At 41.2% G+C, this 20,548-nt stretch overlaps 1 protein-coding gene across 1 annotated transcript; it reads right to left on the bottom strand.

Annotated features, from left to right (window-relative positions):
• Positions 1-358: 358 nt before the first annotated feature.
• Positions 359-20,214, bottom strand: QRFPR (pyroglutamylated RFamide peptide receptor; the record flags this gene model as incomplete). The annotated part of the gene is made up of 6 exons (XM_081998811.1): positions 19,698-20,214; positions 5,468-5,626; positions 5,156-5,217; positions 4,123-4,358; positions 2,455-2,552; positions 359-762 (listed from the first exon to the last, which is right to left on the bottom strand). Exons 1-6 carry the CDS (start codon positions 20,035-20,037, stop codon positions 359-361), a joined length of 1,299 nt encoding a protein of 432 aa, XP_081854937.1. The 5' UTR covers positions 20,038-20,214.
• Between the last annotated feature and the right edge of the window lie 334 nt (positions 20,215-20,548).

Raw genomic sequence — 20,548 nt, forward strand, 5'->3', positions numbered from 1 at the left:
CATTCAGCTGCATATGGTCCAGCAGTGTGCCAGCGTCCAGACACAGAATAAAAACAGAGCAAGCAATAGTTGTTTGGTTTACCTAAAGCAGAGGGCAAACAAGCCCTAAATTAGCTTCGGAAGAAATTCTTTGGTTTTTGTTCCTCCTGGAAACTACATAGTAATTGTTTTCCAAAGTGTTACTCCTGATCCTGATAAAATATATTACATTTTCTCAACCATTATCCCAATATTATAATAATCCACAAAATATCTTCCCCCTCTTTTCAGCATGCAAAGTAGAAAACTGTTTTAAATGGCTTATTCAAAGTTATCATATGAAGAGAGTGTTGCTCCCATTCTCAAAACCTTTGTGATGCTACTGTCCATTTCCTAATGCAGAATGCACAGTAAGCTCAGAACTGAATAAGGCAAGGTGCCGTTTCAAATTCCTTTTTGAAGCTGGCTGATCACAGAACTTGACTTCAATGTTGCCATCGCTGAATGCCTCCCTCCTGGCTTCGTCTGAGTCAATGGGGTCTCTTTGAGAAATGCTTGCCTTTTGCAGCCTCATAGTAATCCCCGAGTTCCCAAGTTGCCTGGTTGGTGATGAATTTTCTTTGACAATGCAGAAGCAGATGGCAGACAAAAAATTTTTCTTGAAGTTTTCATTCATGAAAGCATACACAATAGGGTTGCAAATAGAATTGAAGAATCCTATAATCTGGACAATTGCAAAGATCATTTTGACTGTCACATCATCATACTCCTTTTCAAAATTACCTGGAAAGGAAAAAGGAAATATGCTTTAAGCAAGGAATGGCACAAATACCTACTACTTAGCCTGTTTACACCCCGTCTGGCCTTAGAAGCTTTTGTTTAAAAATCAACAAAAGACCTTGCTGGAGGTTCTTAATATCAGCAATAGGGTTTCATCAGCAAGGGAAGATCAAGATCTACCACATAGCCCTGCTTTGTGTATATGTAAATAAGGACAGAGTCATTCAAAAGAGGCAATTTTTGAGCCAAAAAACTTGTCCAATGGCCAAGCAACAGAAAGGTTCCAGCCTGCTAAATACAAGCCTTGTTTATTGAAGTTGTTTTTCTGGCTCTAATTTTCATGTCTGTATCAAACGTGTATTAATGCCAATCCCTGTCTTGTCACTGACCACACAGGCCTTCTTTGTGCTGACACAGATCAGGCCATGGACATAAAAATACACCTTCTTGGTCACATCTGTCACTTTTTAACCACTGAGATCACAGAGGACTCTGAATTCCTTGAATTCAAATACTCAGTGACCAAACTCTGTATAAATACTACAAAGGTTTATACGTCAAGTCAAATAAAGTCCTTGCAGCACCTGAAATAATTTCTGAAATTAGTGATGAAAAGGGAGCAAACAATTCAGTCTTATAAGCAACCTTAACATGGGGCAATCCAGACAATCTTAATAGTCACAGCTTCTGCACTTCTGATTCTGCCCAGGCAAAAACATCATTTCCTTCAGCTGACTGGCTGCATGACTACTGATTTAGCTGCTACAACCTTATTTGTGATAGTAGACACAGAAACAGCTGCTGCCTTTGGCATGCAGAGTACAACTACTACTGAAAACTTCCCCTTGTTCCTACACATAACCTGCTGCGTAGTCTCACAGGCTATCTCAGTACCCAGGCAGGAGATGGGAGACGAAAAGTGCAAGAACAGGGCAAATAGCAAAAAGCAAAAATAACAAGCATTGATGGCATTTCCAGGCTAGTATTCAGTTGAGAGCACTGAAAAAAATACAACTGGATTCATTGGGTATTATCACTATGATGCCCAGTATTTATATTTCCAATATACCTACCTCGTTAAAACCAGGGCAAGTGATGGGATAAATATTTCATAAGTTTAACTACCAGCAGTAAGACAACTTAAGTGGATGCAAATAGAAGTCTTCACCCTTAAATTAAAACTAACGATCTCCCTTCTGAAGGGCTTACATTCTAAAAGAGCTGGTAGAGATTTTGGGTTCCCTCCCACCCACCCTACAACAAAGTTCAGTAGGATTTACAGCAAGACACAAATATCTTTTTTTTTTTTTTTTTAAATTCACACAGCAGGGAAAAAGAGATGTGGCTGTCACACAAGTTTGTCTCAGATACAAGGTATCTCCAAACACTACATTAAAGGTCCTTTCCAACCTAAATGATTCTATGATAATAGGGTTTTTGAAATGTATTCGTTTCCCATGAGCACTTCAGATCTGTCAATCACTTGTACTCTTAAGAGTAATTCATCTGTTGTTGACTATGTATCTCTATTACAAGACAGTGATCCAGGATTTATAAGCACAACATTAATCTTTGCTAGCAGAAGGTATTCTATAGCTGAATGCTGCAGCAGCACTAGCTGTTCACCACCTGTAGTTCCATAATCGAAAATAAAAAAAGGAAGGCTTTATTGTATGACAAATGGCAGATACTCACTGTATTCTATCATCATGTGAATTACATGGAAAGGGGCCCAACAGACTGCAAAGAGAAACACCACTGTCACCATCATAACAATTGCTCGCTTCTTCTTCCTGAAATTGCATCAAGACATTCCATACTGAATCACTAAAAATTGACTAGTAGTTAAGTATGTCTCTTCAAGTTAGATCTGTGTGTTCTGATGGTTGCAGATGCAAACAAAACCCTGGAAGAATGCTCAGAAGTACACAACTCCCCTTGAAACAAAAAATGTAGCATCATATATATCTAGTACATCAATTAACATCTTTTAGTTCTCTTTTTTGGGAAAACAACACACTTTGCAGCTGCAGCAACCAATGACATTAACATATCTTGCAAGGTATTTTCACTCTATTCAAGCAGATGCAATTCCAACAGTAAGAGATGGTGGCAGGGCCGGCGGGGGGGAGGGGGCAGGAAGGCAGACCACATGAAATTCCATTAATAGCTCAAAAAACAAGAGTCCCTTCCTAGATCTGGGAGCACTGACCATACCTGCAGCACCTGATTCCACAGAGAATTTGACAGAGTGTAAGTAAAACTAAACCTGCAATGTTCAACCTTTGCTCCTTTGCTGGTAAGTGAAGTGCTAGAATAAGAGCAAGAAGCACACTGCCTGCCTCCACTGTAATATCTCACGAACTCAAGGTATACATGAACTTCTCATCATCCCCAAACTGATAAATAATTCATATAACTACATTTGTAGATCCCAAGAGGGATGTCTCGAGCTAAAGCAGCAGCACTTCACCAGTAGCTGTTACAGGAACTTCTCCCCACTCTGTGAAAATAAACTGAGGAGTAGCTTGAAGATTACATGTCACCTTAATTCCTGCGAGATTGCATCCTCTTTCAGTTCTGACTTACAAGGGTCCACTTCCTTAAGCGCATTGTTACACAAATATTTAAGGAATCATTTATCTTTAAGCTGTTCATTGGTAGTCTCCTTACAGTTGATACTTTCCTCAATGAGCAGAACTGTTGGAGGTTGCTAGCACATCACGCAATAGATCAATTTGCCAAATGAAACAAAAAAACATGAAATAATATTAAGGGTAGCTCATATTTAGTGACAAATAGCAAAGTTTGTAATTATTGATTTTCGTAACTTTTCAGATAGAGCATTTCCAACTGGATAGTCTCATACAAACACATCTGAAAACACTCAAAACTCTTTGGAAGTTGTATAAACTGTACTGAAGTAGTTTTTAAATTAATTCTGATTTTTTCCCATATGCCAATTTAACTCATAATAGGATCATTTCACAGTTCACAGTCTCAGAATTACATAAAGAACTTACCATAGACCATATGGAAATAACGTAGCAGCATTTTCCCTGTCATCTTCTAACTCATGGCCTACATCTTTTAAAAACAAGCATTTCACATTGCATAATATAAGATTTATTGAAAGGGCTTGATTTCCAACGTGTGGCAACACTATTCTTTGAAGAAAACAATCTGTTTAAGTTGCCTTACATTGGGTATCCAAGTGTTAAATAGCTAGCTAGCTTTAAAAATCTGGTTTATGCTTCTAGATATCCCAACGGATAAGGAAAGATAGATTCCCCGCCACTGGTTTTCAAAAAAAAAAAAAGCTTTCTAGAAGTCAAAGTTCCAACTGTATTTTACTTTACAAACCTTGATATTTTAGACATTTCACTCCCATGAATGGTTTGAAGAACTGAAGCATCTCCCACTCGTTTCTTAATCCAGAGTTCATAGCCAATTTTAGTGTACAAAAAAAGCATCAACATCAGTGGAAGAAGGAAGAGTATAACAAGAATAAAGGTCGTATATATCTTCTGATAAATCGGACTGGCCCACTCTTCCAAGCAACATACATATACTTTTTCATATAGAAAGTCATATTTAACCTGTAACAAGTGTAAAGGATATGAGTCACTACAGCGTTTACCCCAAGTACATTCAAATATTCCTTGCTCTTAATACAACAATCAAAATTCAACAGAGACTTTGCAAAGTGACAAAATTCTCCCAAGCATTTTTCCACATCAAGTGTTGGGTTGATCCAAATTGACAAAGAGAGGTCAAGAGATGCTCTGATTTGCATTCTTCCTTAGAACTATTTTTTTTTTAAACGAGGATTTTCAAAGGAGACCTTGGCTATGCATTTTGCAAGTAAAGATGGGTGTATAGAAACCTCATATATTAGTTACTTTAAAAAAAAAAATGTTAACATTCAGACTTAAAAGCAGCAGATTCTGACAAGCCTTTTTTTTTTTTTTGCCCTCCAAAAGTGTACAGTATCTCCTTAAACTATAATAGGAAGCTAGTTATATTTTAAACTAGGCACAGTTCTTCCAAATGTCAGAGAACATCGTGTCATCCTGAAACAGTAATCTAAGCCCTATACTGCTGTGTGCCAGCACACCTATAAATCAAAAGGAAGCCACAGTGGAAATCACAGATGTAATTACAGCTCATTGACACAATTGGGGAGGGTAGACATGACTAGTCCCTGCTGGTAGTCCTTCCAGCGCATGCAAATCTTAATCCTTAGGCTTTCTCATGCTGGCACACAGAACAAAATCTCCACTTCCCTAAGAAATGAGAATGGGATAAGAGTTTTATTTCATTTCATTGCTAAAGGTACAAAGAGATCCAGCAAGGACTGAGTTTAAAATGTAAATTCCCATTTCACCTAACATACCTCAAGCCGTTGCACATGCCACATAGGTGACCCAACAATAAGAGCCAGCAACCAGACGATCCCTGTAAAGAAATACACTTTTTAACACTTTGTACAACAAGCAGCATAAGTTTTGGTACAAACAGCTTAACAGCTTCATCTTTAAAAAGTCAGGCAAAGTAGGCAATTTAAATAAAGAACAAAGTTCTCTATAGAATCCATACATCAGTCAGCATGTTCTGTCTGTCTTTTGCTCTGTCACGCCATCTGCACCAGCTATGCTGAAGATTATTTCTCTATACACACGATTACTGGAGATGCCTAAAATCTTACCAAGCATCGTGAAAGCTCTTTTATTGGTGTACTGCCACTTCATTTGTAGTGGATGCACAATTCCCTGGTGTCTTTCCACAGCAATGCAGGTCATTGTAAGAATCTCAGTTACAATAGCAGTGGATTGAACAAACGGTACCATCTTGCATGCGAAGGCACCTGCAAGAGTCAGAAAGTAAGGTATGCAACTGTTACAGTTAATGAAAAAGCTATTAATACTAGACTTCATCACTAAAGCACTATTGTGCAAAAAGAACAGACTAATGCTCTTAGATTTATTTTAAGAGCTAAACCGCTAAGCCACCTATTTACGCTTTTCATCAAATGCAGCTTTCAATAGTCATTCTTCCATCGTACACACTACACCTGCAAAACCAAGACTTCTAAAGATGTATTCACTTGCTCTGTATCAGTCTGACACTTATTCCTATTTCACTTTTGACTAAGTCTTCCATCATCTGTTTTCCAAGTTACAGTGGTATTTATTACCTTTTTATCTTGGCAGATTACTCTCCAGTTTTATCTTAGTGTTATCTGTTTAAAGTTTACCTTTTCTATTGTTGCAAATACATTCTTTCCACTCATTTAAATACCACTCCATTTGTACACTTGGGCACTTAACACATCATTCTGCCAAGCAATATATACACAGGAGACCTCCAAGAGGCGTAACATAAGAGGAACAATTCAACCTCTTCTTCATCTTTCCATTCTCCAAGTCTCCCTCTTTCCTGATTAACACATTAAAGACACTGCCCAAATTAAATGCAATTTCCTGCCTACATTTTCACAGTTGTATAGATTCCCATTGTATTTATACACAGCTAGCACAGATCACTGCAGCTATAGCTTCCCAAAAGTACATATCCAATTCTTAACATATTAGTCATTCTCCACTACTCATGCTCAAGTCCCAACCATCTTAGAAATGTGTTGTAAATTCTTCTCTCAAAAATCTTATGTTAACATCTTTCCCAACCTACTTCTCATTTACTCATTTTCTGACCCTGAGATAATTTTGGATGTCTGCATTCTCACAGTTACGTCACATTCTTACAGTTCAGTATCAGCTATTCATTTCAGCAACAGCTGGGGTTATTTCCTTTACTTGACCATTAATTATACTTTACCCAGATATAACCCATAAACCCAAGATAGCCAAAGGAGTATCCGATCCAACTGTAAGTCAAGCTTTAAGATGCTACAGACATCTTAAGCAAAAAAAAGCACAGAAAACAGAAAGAAAACAGGAAACTATCAAAACTTAATCCTGTCCTCCACGAAGGGAACAAGGAACAGGGAAACTTCTGTCTGCTAGGCCAGGCTAAAAGCAGCTGTTTCTTACAAGAAGGAACTGGTTTGCTACTGTCTTGTCCATTCTAGCTGCCCAAAATACCACTTTTTCTGTGGCTCTAAAAAGGGACGGGAAAGGCAAGGGGCAAAGGATGGAAGTCAAGTACCTTTCAAGTGCATAATTCAACACCAGCAACGCTGTGAATGTGCATGCAGATCTGGCTTAAAACAGAATAAAAATATACCATGCAGCCCAATTTCAAGCTACTTGAATGAAATCTTAGCATGGTCGGTAGGGACTGCATGGAAGATGATGCACTGGGCTGCATGTCTGTTTCTCACATAGTATGCATTCTTCCAGGGTGTCAGAAAGGGCAAGACAAGACATCTTGATGTCTTGTATCAGTTGCAATTTATACCATAAAATTCCCCCCACTTCTTCCTTGGCTTCAGTAATCACAAAGTAAAACCCTTATGAAACACAGCCAGTATCTTATTAATTCAGCATCTCATCAGTTTCTCACTACATCCAGTACAGTATGTATCACACGTACAAGCACCAGACCCACTCAAGTCAAATTTATAGTCCTTCAACCAGCGCACTGAAACTTCTGTAGTGAGATAACAAAAAGCAAGCTCAAATCATACCTTCTCAAATCATACCTTGCACATGAAAAATGGTGAATATAACCAAAGAAGAGGCTATGGCACACAGTCTCTGGCCACTTCTGAAAATCAGCTTACTGCCATGAGTAAAGCAGAGCTAAAATGATCTTCAGCCAAACCCAAATCCTACTCCTTTGAATCAAAAGGGGAGTTTCCACTATTGGTTTCAACCTTTTCTTCACTGAGTTAGAAGTTACTCCTGATTCAAGCAATATGAACAGAAAAGCAAAATTTGTACATGAAAAGTGTTTAAGTTCCTGTTTCACTAAAGAAATCAGTTCAAATTTGAGTGCTGGAGCTATGGCAAAAAAAAAAACCCTTTCACCATATGCTCTTTCTCATAGTTTGAAAAATCAGAGTTAAATGAAGTTAAGTCCATTTGAACTTTACTCCATTATAGCGGTTTTCCTGTAATGCACTATTCCAGGGTATTCTTAGGAAGCAAAGAAATATCACTGTATTACTCTGCTTAGGTAACAAAATGAGAAAGACTCTCACTGAAGTTATATGAGCCTGGTGGAATTTCCAGCTTGTGCCCAACTATTCAAAGAGTGAATAGAATAGCCGAGTTCATCCGGTAGTAACTCCCAAACTCCCGGATCTTCATTGCCTTTTACTGATATCTTCTCATTTTCTTCCCAATAACTACACTGACAAAGACCACAGACAACCATTATGCCTTTAGCTGAATCCCCAGGAGAAAAGGCTGCAGAAACGCTTTATTTCATCTCTTTGAAGACAAACTCACAAAAAGTGATCACCTAAGCTATATAAAAGTAACTGTTAAAGGTAGGAAGAGTCTGCATTATACCTACAAATTGATCCTACTGAGCTGAATGAGGAGTGACACCAGCAGCTCCAGAAACGTGACATAAAAGGATGCTTTTCATTAGACAGAGTGGGCTGAAATAGAAATACCTGCTCTGAGGCACACAGCACACATTTTGGTTCCTTAATGGACTTGGTGGCCAAAGGCAAAACAGCCACATGCATTTTTATAACCAAGAAATACCATGAAATTTTCAAAAGGACAGTAGCTAAAAGCTACTCAAAGAGCCTCTATATATCAATAGTAAAAAAAAAAAAAGAGACACTAGTGTTCCAATTGCAAAACTTCACCAAGGTTAAGTGACTGTTTAGCAAGGAAATCAACTCTCATGTGCACGAGTGTTTGAAACAGCTATGTTTGGGGGAAAAAAAAATAATTAAATACAGCATTTAGAATGCCATGGCCAAATGAAAAGTCATCAACTTCAATGGAAATCTGACATCATAGCTGAGATCCAGTTCCCCCATCCTTAGTATGTCTGAATGGGATTCAATCCTGAGATACCAGGGGTCATTGTACTTGACAGAATAGGGAATGTTTTCCCACATAAACCCTGTTCTTAGTTTTCAAAACTTTCATTATTTTAATTATAAACACCAGCCATTCCAAACTGCTTAGATAATTACTGAAGACTTTGGAGAAAGTCTTCTAACACTATAAATTACATAGCCTATGTTTTCAAACTACAGACACTGTCAGCTTTTGTACACATGGAAAATGAGAATCATTTATAGTTAAATAAGGTAACTATTTCAGAATGGTGGCAGTTGGGTTGGGGCAGTGTAGAGAAAAAGTGAAAAGACAATCTGAAACTATTATTTCAGCATACTAAAAAGCTCAGAGTGAACACACTGGTTATTCCAGGAATACTCTGAAACAGAACATCTATATGGAGATTAACTCTTCAGTAGATCTTTTCAAAACACCACCTCCAAGCCCACAAGCCCTAAATCACATTCTTTCCTAAAAGAAAGCTTGTTGTTGTTGAATTGGAATTAGATTACTGAAAGGACTTCAGAAGTCCTTTACAGAAGTCCAAGTGTTGATTCTATTGCCCTGTTCCATCAGATACTTCTAGGCTACAGGTTCCCAACATGGCCTCACAGAGTTGTCTCAGTCTGTCTTGACAGGCATTGAGGAGAATTAAGAGCCATAGAATAATGCTGGTTGCAATCAAACTCAGGAGGTCTCTAATCTGACCTCACGGCTCACAGCAGGATCAGCAATCAAGCCAGACACAGCCCAGAAGATTGAGATCTTGAAAATCTCCAAGGCTGAAGACAGCACAGCCTTCCCTGGGTCAGCCTTTTCCTCTGTTCAACTGTCTTCACATGGAAAAGATTTTCCTTATATCCTGTCTGACCTTCTTGTTTCAGTTGAAGCCCTTTGCCTCTTATCTTCCTGCCATGCACTGCTGTGAAAAGCCTGGGTCCATCTTCTCAATAACCTCCTTTATGCACTGCAAAATGCTGCTAGGTTGCCCCCAAACTGTCCTTCTCCAGGCTGAACAAGCTCCATTCCCTCAGCTCTTCCACCCATATAGGGCAGCTGCTCCCATCCCTAACATCTGGGTGGCTCTCTGCTGAATTCATACCAGTTTATCAATATCTTTCTCGTACTGTGGGTCCAAAATTGCACACAGTATTCTGGACACTAAACACAAGCTTGCTTATGAGACTCAATTTAACAGGCGAGGTAGGTCTTACTAGATCTAAGCCTTCCCATAATGATGCATCGCTTCCTCCTTCCCTTAAACTGACTGAATGCTGTAATCACTGAACAAGGGAAGTATGGAAAGGGGGGCCTCAAATCCTGGCTCTCCAACCTCAAGAGAAAGCACTACCATTAGGGCCCCACCTTCAGGATCTCCATCTGAAATGGACCATCTCACAAGAATACTTACAGATTTTCTCAGCCAGGAAAAAAAAAAAAAAACAAACCCACACACAACAAACAACACAATACCTGCAAACTCACATACTCACTACTAGTGAAACAGGTACTGCAGTCTAGTCCCTGATCCAATAATGCATGCACATTTCACTTAATATTTAACCCATTTGTGTAAAGCAAGCTTCACCTGCAGCAAGAAGAAACCAATGCAACCCCATTCTCAAGTACCTGTTAGTTAAAAGTCCCTTCTGGAAAAGTGGAGGAAAAGAGACAGTTTTTACCATTAGCAAGACATGTTAAGTTTTGGGTTAACAAAACCAAACAAATTATGCTATGACATCATAGTTTAGACAGCAAAACTTAAATAAAACTGAGATAGGCAAAAACCAGCTGTGTGAAACACTGCAATACATTAAAAACATGTCGAGCTAGTTTGCACATGTTTGTGTTCAGACTTAACACAGAATAACGTAAGATTTTAAAGGAATATACCAGTTTACACCTTTTTTCTAATCAAGCTGACAAAAAAGTAGCTGTTTGGAACACAGTTTGGAGACAATATTGTTTAACAGCTCATATTATTCAAATATTCTTTCCATTCACTAACATGACTGCTAGATATTTTAGTTATTTGTATCAGGTACCACGTCCTGTGTTTCAGTCAAGATTATTTAAATCTCACTCCTTACAGTGTTTTTGGAGTCCTTAAGCTAATCTGCATTTGGGTAAAGGAAGCATTTGCCAAAGAAAGAAGTCACTTCATTTTAAATGGAGGAAGGGAAGGAATGTGAAGTGTTTCCTGGCTCTATACACACTGAAATAATGCTGAAAAAGCACAGAGGATTTAAGACAAAATTTTTAGAAACCATGTTGAGACAGACCAATCATCGACATAAACCTACAGCTGCTGTCAAGAAAACAACACCCCAAATTTTAATAAGATTAGAAGAGGCAAGTATCCTGTGATATGGAAGAAAGCAACTAGAGACATTTGTCTTTCAAAGGTGAGAAAGAGAATTAAGCAGCAGGGAAGTATGCACTCTTCTTCCAACCTGTGAAGAAAAATGAGGTAAGGACAAGATCTACTTGCTTCAAATAAATCTGACTGATACATCAATTAGAACAGTACAGTCACTGCCTACAGGTAACTGCTGAAAACAATGCTGTCCTCCTGCACTTCAGTTACACTGCAACTTCCAGCCAATAACTTCACCATAGTTAGTAAATGACAACCATAAAATAAATTACATTAGAAAATAGTGATTGATTAAGGTTCCCTAAGGGAAAAAACTTAATACATGCATACATTCTAAATATCCTCTTACTTATGAAAAAGTAGTCTCCTACCTTGTAAAAGACCTATATTTAATTAGATGACATTTTAATCATTAACTGGCAAAATGCAACCCCTTTCTAGAAAACTAGCTATGAAGAGCAGATTCCAAACATTAAAATTTACATAATCCAATGTTTCTTAGCTGCTGATTTAAATCATTAACTACTAAAGCCATCCTAAGTGTTAAGTGCAAGAATTTAAGAGAAGCTCTATCTTTCACTTTTTTCCCCCCAAGCTGACCATCTTGTTCTGTTATTACTAATTGTTTCGCTTAAACCCTACAGCCTTTGAATCATTGAAATCAAACCAAAAATAACTATTTGCCTCTTCTTTCAATGAACAGATGTGTAATAAAAGCAGGCAAAATATACAGCTCCAACAGGATTTGGCAGCTACAGCCCACCTGACACATCCTTGCGCTCCCAGTCCTAGTCACCTACTCTCAGATGATGTCAGTCTACATGGACTACCCTGCTTCCCTATGTACTACTGTCAATTGACCCAAATTAGATTTCTTCTCTCAGGCTTCACAATGATAGATCACGTGGTAAATACAACACACAGGATTAAAAAGTGAGAATAACTTCAAAACAGCAATTCCTCTTCTATTGCCTGCTTGTGTGCATCCCATCCTTCAGCCAACCAGCCACTTTTAGAACAAAAGGCAGTCCCCATGCCCCTAAATCAGAATCAGGACATACTGATAAAAACCCAGGATTAATGCAATCACTGACTTACTCTTGAAAATGTTTAGTTTGATTCATATGAAAAGTCTGCCTAGATCCTCACTTGAGCTGAAGTTTAAAACTCTTGAGCCTGACTCCAAAATTTGTGTGGACACCAGCTACCCGAGGTCTCTAATGAACATCAAATGGGCCAAACTCTAGACAGGTGGAACTTGGGGAAAAAGGGTGCTACTTTCTGCTTCCCGATGCAAAACACACAGCTAGACTTACTCCAGGTCTCTGAGACACCTGGGACATTTTATACTATACTGCACAAAAAAAGTAACACCTATGTAATGCCTCCAAATGCAGAGATAAACACAGCTCCAGTACACTAAGCATTCTGAGATGATCCCAGCACCAAAGCCTTCTTGTGCTAAAACCAGGCACTGGGAAAACTTTAGTCTATTTCTCAGACTCTGGTTCACTTTTTTCTTTTGGCTGTGGCTATGCTGAATCTTTCAGAACAGAATTTTGCTTCCACTCTTTTGCAAACTATGAAGACGTTTTAAACATTTAATATGTCTAAATCAGAAAGAATCTGATTAATATTTTTCAAAGACTTTCTAAAGGCTGTTTAAAAACACTTTTTTTCTTGGAAAGACTTGCTGTAAAAGTATCTCCTTTTTTGCCTGCTCATTTTCCACTACATCCCCCCAGTACAAAAATGTGTGACTTTTTTGAATATTTTAAATAATAATACTTTACCTACTGTCTTAAATATGTATCAAAATGTTTAACTTTCTACAGGGTAAGGCTTTCAGCAAACACTTCCAATAGATTGTTAGTGAAGACAGCACTGCAGCATTTAATACTGATCATTTCCAATTGGGAAAGAAAATAATTTGCAGAGGAATGCTGGGAATGAAAATAACTAATTGCTTCTCTTTTTCAAGAAGCTAAGAGGTTCCTGAAAGTATTCCTTACACACTGTTAAAAACTGCATAGATTATTCAAGCAATTATTAGTTTTCCCCAATGATAAGACAATCAGAAGCCTGCAAATATATAAATGGTATGCCCTTAAACAGTTTTTCATGCCTTCATTACCAGATGTTGCGCCTGTAACTACGATTAGCCATTTCATGACCCATCTAAAAGACCAGTTTTCCTTTTATTAGGCTAACAAAGGGAAAATCCTGAAACCATTCTCTGATAAAAGTTAAATTTCCTTCCTCTTGTTAAAGTGTTGTTGACCAAGCCCTTGCACTAAAATCTCTATCACAGCTTGTAAATCAGTCCTCTCCAGCTCACTTGATATAAGCAAAGTAAGTTTTCTTACATTTTGTAACTTAAGGGCAGAAAACAAGTCAGTCATCATCATACAGACAGTATCCTTAAGGGTCCTTCATACTTCGGCAATGCATTGTTTTATATCTATTCTTGGGTATAAAGGCATTTTGCATCCTTAGTAGTTTACCATACACAATGCACAGGTCTCTCACATGTTACCTATAAAGGATAAAGAACATTACATACACATCTGCCCAGAAAAAGGCATGAGTGGGGCACTTGATAGTAGACCTGTGGTAGTTCAAGTCTGTTTATGTTCAACTACAGCAGCTGAGATTAAATGACATGGCATGAGCCCAAGCAATTAGACCATGCACCTAGAACAGCCTACACTTTATTTACTGATGCAAGATGGAGTCCACACCATTCCCTCTACCCTGCAATTCGCAAGTGTGGACCACACAACGTGGGCTAGCTGACCAAGGTATTCCACACTGCCCACCCTCCTTCCCCCTTCCCTGCAAGGCTCACATGCAGCTTCTCTGCCGGTGGGTTTACAAAACCACTGAAATGGGCACCACAGTCTCAGGCAAACTTGGACCAGCACCTTATTTCAAAATGCAGCAACCTGTGAGTAAAACCAAACACAAGCCTGCAAAGATGTGGGATAACTGTGCAGCAAAGCACTGCTACTAGAACACAAAACTACTGCAGTAAACTACTGTCTGCAATTGTGATACAAATAGTACAGGTGGGGGTTTTTTTGGCAGGGATACAAGATCCGGATCTCTTCTCAAGAGGTAAGACTCACTAGCAGGGAGCAGAACAGGACATGGCAAACACATTCTTGATTCACTCGATGCAAGGCAGAGAATGCCAGGTATTTCTACCAAGAAAAAAGACATAACCACCTCACATGAAACACTAACCAATCTATCTGCATCCTAAAACTTGCTTTATTTCTTTGCCCAACTAACACAACAGCAAATATTTCACATTAGCCACTGTGTTTAACATTTTCACTCATTAATGATACGCACAACTTGCAATAAAAAAAGCCCTATGCTGAATGAGTAGAATAAGTTTCCTTTTGTCAGTGTTGTTTTGCTGCTTTTAAACAAAACACCCTGTCAATATATTTTTTTTTATATATCTATAAAAAAATAAGTCTATTTTCTCCTTTACTGAGGCATTCACTGTATAACCCTTTCTCAAATCACCGTTGTACAGAATTTTACTCCTGCCTCTACTCATAAGCAAATACCCCAAAATACACAATAGCAGGGCATGGAGGATGAAGAATAAGGCAAGATTTCACCAACACAGACAGAACTATAAAATCACCCTACTCCCTCTTAATGGAAGCTGATCAATCTCAAGACATAACTTCTCACACTGCAGGAGGCAAATGAAGAGTGCTCTTGTGTCCCTGACCTGATTTACAGAAAGTCTAGACAACTTAAATCGGAAAGTTAAGAAAAAAAAAAGCTTAAAAACAGGATATTCAAATTGCTTTACTGTCTAGTATTAACCCTAACACCATGTCAGCAGTTTGAGAGTATTTGGAAACTCTTCAGTATCAAAGAACGTTCCAGAAGCGAGTAAGAATGAAGAAGTTTCTAATGTCTCACTGAAGACCTTAGAGGTATCCCAGAATATCAGACACAAAAGGCCCAGTGATTTCCATTGCCAAGATTTAGTTTTAATCCCTCAGAAAGGAATGTTTATCCACTCTCGTACAGGAAAGTTGCAAGTAAGGTAACACACTGCTTGACACAAGACGTTTGGGAAAGAACAGAAAGGACCCTAAACACTCAACCGAGTAGGAGATGCCACTTGGTTTTCAACTAAGCCTTTAGAGAGGAAACTGCCATGTCAAGGAGCACGAGGTATGACAGTAATGTACAGAAGACCTACCCCTCTCCTGAGTGGCAGCTGGAGGACAGACAAGATATGCGAGGGCATCTCAAATGCCGCTGAGTGTTCAGTAGTGCCTCAGAGAACTCACTACTCGCCAAATGACAGGAAAAGCCACCCTCTGACACCTGTCTTGAGACTACATATTCTAACTGTTAAGATGCAAAATTCACAAGGAAGATATAGCATAGTGCTAGGTCTACCGTAACTTCATGTTTTGCCCTTATCTTTTACCAGGTCTATTATATTACACAACATTAAAAGTAATTCTCTAGTTGCTCCAAGCAGTACTGTAAAGATAATGCTGTTACTCAGCTAACATCAGAAAAGCAAGCAACTGTCATAATATTTGGCCCAGAATCAAAAGCCCAAATTTATCTTTTAACAGTGCTGCCATCAGTATGGCAATGAGACCACTACTGCTGCCTCCTGCCTATGATCATGAAAGTAAATCCTCAACTGCTTCAGTTCGCACTGAGACTACCTTTGCTGTACGCATCAATTTACCCCTTACTCAAGTTCCCATTTTATCTTCCTCTTACCAATAAATACCATCCCAGTGATCATTTATGCCAAAGCCACAATTTTCATTTTCTTGCACAGTATCTTCTACATTACTGAGAGATCAGCTTGCAGGATTTTTATTAAATGTTCCCCTAGAAATTACAGCTGTTTTAGCTGCAAAGTATAAATTCAGAAATCAAATCATATATTGTCACTATTACAGCCTCACACAGCTATACAGACTCTCAAGAGATCAGAGACTCAAAAGGGAGACGGATTCACCCATTTCTGGTTAATATGGTGCTGCTCCCAGTTGCTGCCTATGTAGACCTAGCAGGTCTGTGTTAATGCTGCATAATCAGGCAAAGTGAGGCATATATTCAGATTCTTGAAATTGCAGTTGCTAAATTGCAGGTGAAGTTGACATGTATTAATGAACATACTGTGGAAAAAGTCATGCCAATGCTTTAATTTTTTCCCACCTCTGTCAGAAGTTCTGATAAGTATAATGCAGTCAATCTGAGAAATCTTCAGTTTCTAAAGAATTCTGACAAACACTACCTATTAGAGGAGCCACTTTACCATCCACAATTTGAATTACTTTACATGACCAGCTATGAACACTCTCCCTGGACACACCTGCAACTCTTTGGGGTGAAAGTGTTTTACCCTTCACTTCAGAAGGGCCAAAAAGGTAGCTAGTCCTTTCTGATAGCATCCCATAATGTCTTAAAAGAGAACAGCTACTCTGAAACTATGACTATTCTTATGGTTTTATGTTCTGCCTCTATAGTCTAGAGTGTCCGCCATTTTCCCCTCACCTCTCCCATTCTGCTGTGGGTTTCTGGAGGAGAAAAGAAGAAAAAGAAACACACACATGCAAGCAGCAAATAAAGAACCAGTTCCAAATTGAAGACAAGTGCAAAACATGCACATCTCTGTTCACATCAGCTAGTACAGATGCTTTAGTAATACAAGTGCAAATAAATCAAGATACAAAGTGACTACATGCTCAGAAACCCAAAGATATTTCTAGCATCAAGTGTCTCAGGATGCACCACTTTCTCCAGCAGGGATGTATTACATAGTCAAATCACCTTTTTCTTAACAGAGTTGGAGCTTGCACTACTCAGAGATGTAGCATTAAGGTGGATGAGAATAAGGTGTTGCAGACCACAAAATGAAAGGGAAAAGAAAAATTAAACCAGTAAAGTTAGCAAGGAAAAGAATCCTCTCAGACTGGCAGACTCTGATTTGCAGTATAACTGTAATCACCATTCATGCTTCACAGTGTAAGCTTCAGGAATCAGATACCCTTAGCATACCACCAGTTTACATATCATTTGTTTTCCTGAATTATACTTCACACCCTACATCCGCAACAGTGAAGGGTAACACCTATCAATTATGTTACTTACTATGTCCTCCCAATACAGTTAAATATAATTATCTTACCAGAACCATAAAGGCTGCTGTCAAAACCAATGGGACCTATGGATCCACTTGTACTAAAGGTGCTCTAGCACAGCAGAGGGTAGACAAAAAGTACAGTAAAATCCCAGTATAAAGTATCTACCTACTGAATATCTAGATATTTTTTGCAACTATGCTATAGCTTTTATGCTCACTACTTCTAGATTTTTGTCAAGCATCCTCAGCAATGGAAGGGAAATGGAAACATACATACTTTCCCCATACTGTTCTATGTGTCATATTTGCTGTAATTCATCTCAGGTGAAGGCTTCATCCCACCCAACTTTTAGCTCATTCTGGTCAGATGTGTGGTCGAGCTGACAGATCAGGGTCTTCCTTGTGAGTGAGAAGAATCACACCTCTTATCTTCAGAGAAAGCTACTCAATTCAGCCCTCTACCCCTTACGTGAGTTCTCTTGATGCCACCAGTAACTTTCTGCTGTATTCTTCTTTGGGGAAGGAGCACGGGAAATACAATAGTCAAAAGGAAGTCACAGCAGTATAGCTATCAACTTATTCCATTATTTTTATTTACACATCCTTCTTAGTTTTGGGGTTCAACATCTATACAGCCTTAAAACAGTGGTTACCTCCCCAAAGACAGCTAGTAAGAAAATGAAACTGTTGTCCTTACTATTAGTAGCCCCTGGATTTTTGTATTTGTCACTTCTCCCCGAAAGTTCCTGTTCCTCAGACAAAAATAAAGCCCATTTCTCACTGGCTTAGGTATCCATGTGCTTTTCAAGTCTCCTCTGACCTGTGAACTCCCATCCTGCACTCTACTCCGTGGGATGTACTCAATTGAATCTCCATGTTCTGAAGGTAACCTTCACTGTCTCCCAACAAGAGAAGCACAGGAAGCCTTGGAAATTGAAACACAACTGTCACTTTATTAATATCTTTTCTGTTCATATTGAAATATTCTCAAAAGTATTTAAATTTGTGGTTGTACAAAATGTTGTCTGCTACTTACTGCAAAACCATCCCTTTCATTTTTCCACTTATAATTGTCAACTACTGTTTTAAGACCAATAAAAGGAAGATAAATACCCTTTGCAGTGTTACTTCACCTTTGTCTTTTTGTTACTTGACTACTTTGGAACTGGGATGCATAAAAAAGAAAAAAAATTGTAATTTCTTCTAGGCACCAGGGAGGCCTTGCCCAAAGGTCCTTCACACCTAACACGAATACAACGTATTTCCCAAGATATAAACATATCTTGAAAATAATGCATCATTTCAACATAAATTCTGCACATTCTCTCACTCCCAATTTCTCCAAGGACGCATTCTTTTTCCTCACAAAAGGTTAAGGAGGTCTGACTCTGAGTTGACTGCTGTCAGAGGAACTTATACTGAATAAAGACTGATATTTCACTTACCAGACAGATTTTATTACTGAGAGAGGGGAAAAAAAGAGAAAGTGCCACAAGACTACCTCATCAGCACCACACAACGTATAGTTTCTCACAAGAGCATACAGCAACTTTTAACACACAGAGGCATGAAAGAGGCACTGGGTTTAACACAACCTGAAGAAGTGAGGTAGCCATTGTTTAACTCTGCGGAAAAGCAGCTGACGGCAGGCTGAGGTTACTGAACGACACACCTGGACATAGCGTCCCAGTCCTGCGAGAAAAAGACTACGAACGCCTGAAGCGGCTTCAGGGAAAGCAAACGTTTCAAGTTTTCACCGTCCAGTTTAAGCCCTGTACGAGAGCTGCGCGGAAATAACGCTGCCCTCGGGGCGGACAGCAGCTCCGTCTCCTTCTCAGCGGAGGACCGGCCCCAACGGCCGAGGCTGCCCAGGGCTCACCGCGGGGACAACCCACACCCCTCGCGGTCCCTCACAGAAGGCGGGAGTGAGAGGGGGGAGGAGGGTCCCCTCACAGGAGGCCGGGGGGGGGGCGGGGGAGAAGGGTCCCCTCACAGGAGGCCGGGGGGGGGCGGGGGAGAAGGGTCCCCTCACAGGAGGCCGGGGGGGGGGCCGGGGGGAGAAGGGTCCCCTCACAGGAGGCCGGGGGGGGGGCCGGGGGGAGAAGGGTCCCTCACAGGAGGCCGGGGGGGGGGGCCGGGGGGAGAAGGGTCCCCTCACAGGAGGCCGGGGGGGGGGGCCGGGGGGAGAAGGGTCCCCTCACAGGAGGCCGGGGGGGGGAGCGGGGGAGAAGGGTCCCCTCACAGGAGGCCGGGGGGGGGAGCGGGGGAGAAGGGTCCCCTCACAGGAGGCCGGGGAGGGAGCGGTGTCTCAGCGGCGGCGCTGCCCACAAGCACTTGCCTCACCGTCCACCCTCCCGCCTCCGCCACCTCCCTCCAGCGGCCACCGAGCCCGTACCGGCCCGGGACTGACCGCCTCGACACCCACCGCCGAGCCAATTGGAAGAGATGTTTTGCAGCATGGTGAAGGGGACGCAGAAGAAGGCGATGAGGAGGTCGCTGAGTGCCAGGGAGCAGATGAAGATGTTGGTGACGGTCCTCATGGCTTTGCTGCGGGTCACCACGTAGAGCACCAGGCAGTTGCCGAAGAGCGCCAGGGCGAAGATGAGCACGCAGATGAGGACGAAGGCCACCTTAGTGCGCCCCGGCAGCTCCGGGATGTACACCAGCGGCTGCAGCCCGTAGAGGGCGATGAACTGCTCCCGCGTCACGTTGTTGTCCTGCAGGAGCTGCGCGAACTGCTCGGGGGTGATGTTCAGGGACCGCATGGCGCCGTCCTCCCCACTCCCTCCTCAGCCCCCTCAGCGCCGCTGCCCGCGCCTCGCCATCGCCGGACCGCCCTCCGGCGCTCTGCCGGGGCGCGGGGCGAAGCAGTCGTGCGCCAGACCAGACCCGGCGCGGGGAAGAGGACAGAGAAGCGAAGACCCGCTCAGCCCAACGCCAAACTTCGAGGTGGCGGCACCGCCCGCAGCCTCCGCCGACTGCCGTGGTCGGCGGGCCCTGGGGCGGGGGGGGGGGGGCGGCAGCCAATCAACGCACAGCGCGGGCTCACCCGGCGCCGCCGCTGCGGAGCGGGACGGCCGTTAAACGGCTCTCTGCTCCGCAGCACGTGCCGCTCCGCGCCTCAGGGAGCGCCCAGCGCCCCTCACAGCCCTGCCCGCCATTCCCCTGCAGGAGCTGACCGGCGTTCACGGCGGGTGTCTCCACAGCCGAGGCCCGAAACGCCCAAGGTGGGAGCTGAAAGTACCAAGCCCACCTCTCGTCACGTTTGGATCAGGC

This window comes from Phaethon aethereus (genome assembly GCF_964289735.1).
Source record: "Phaethon aethereus genome assembly, chromosome: 4".
Classification (NCBI taxonomy): domain Eukaryota; kingdom Metazoa; phylum Chordata; class Aves; order Phaethontiformes; family Phaethontidae; genus Phaethon; species Phaethon aethereus.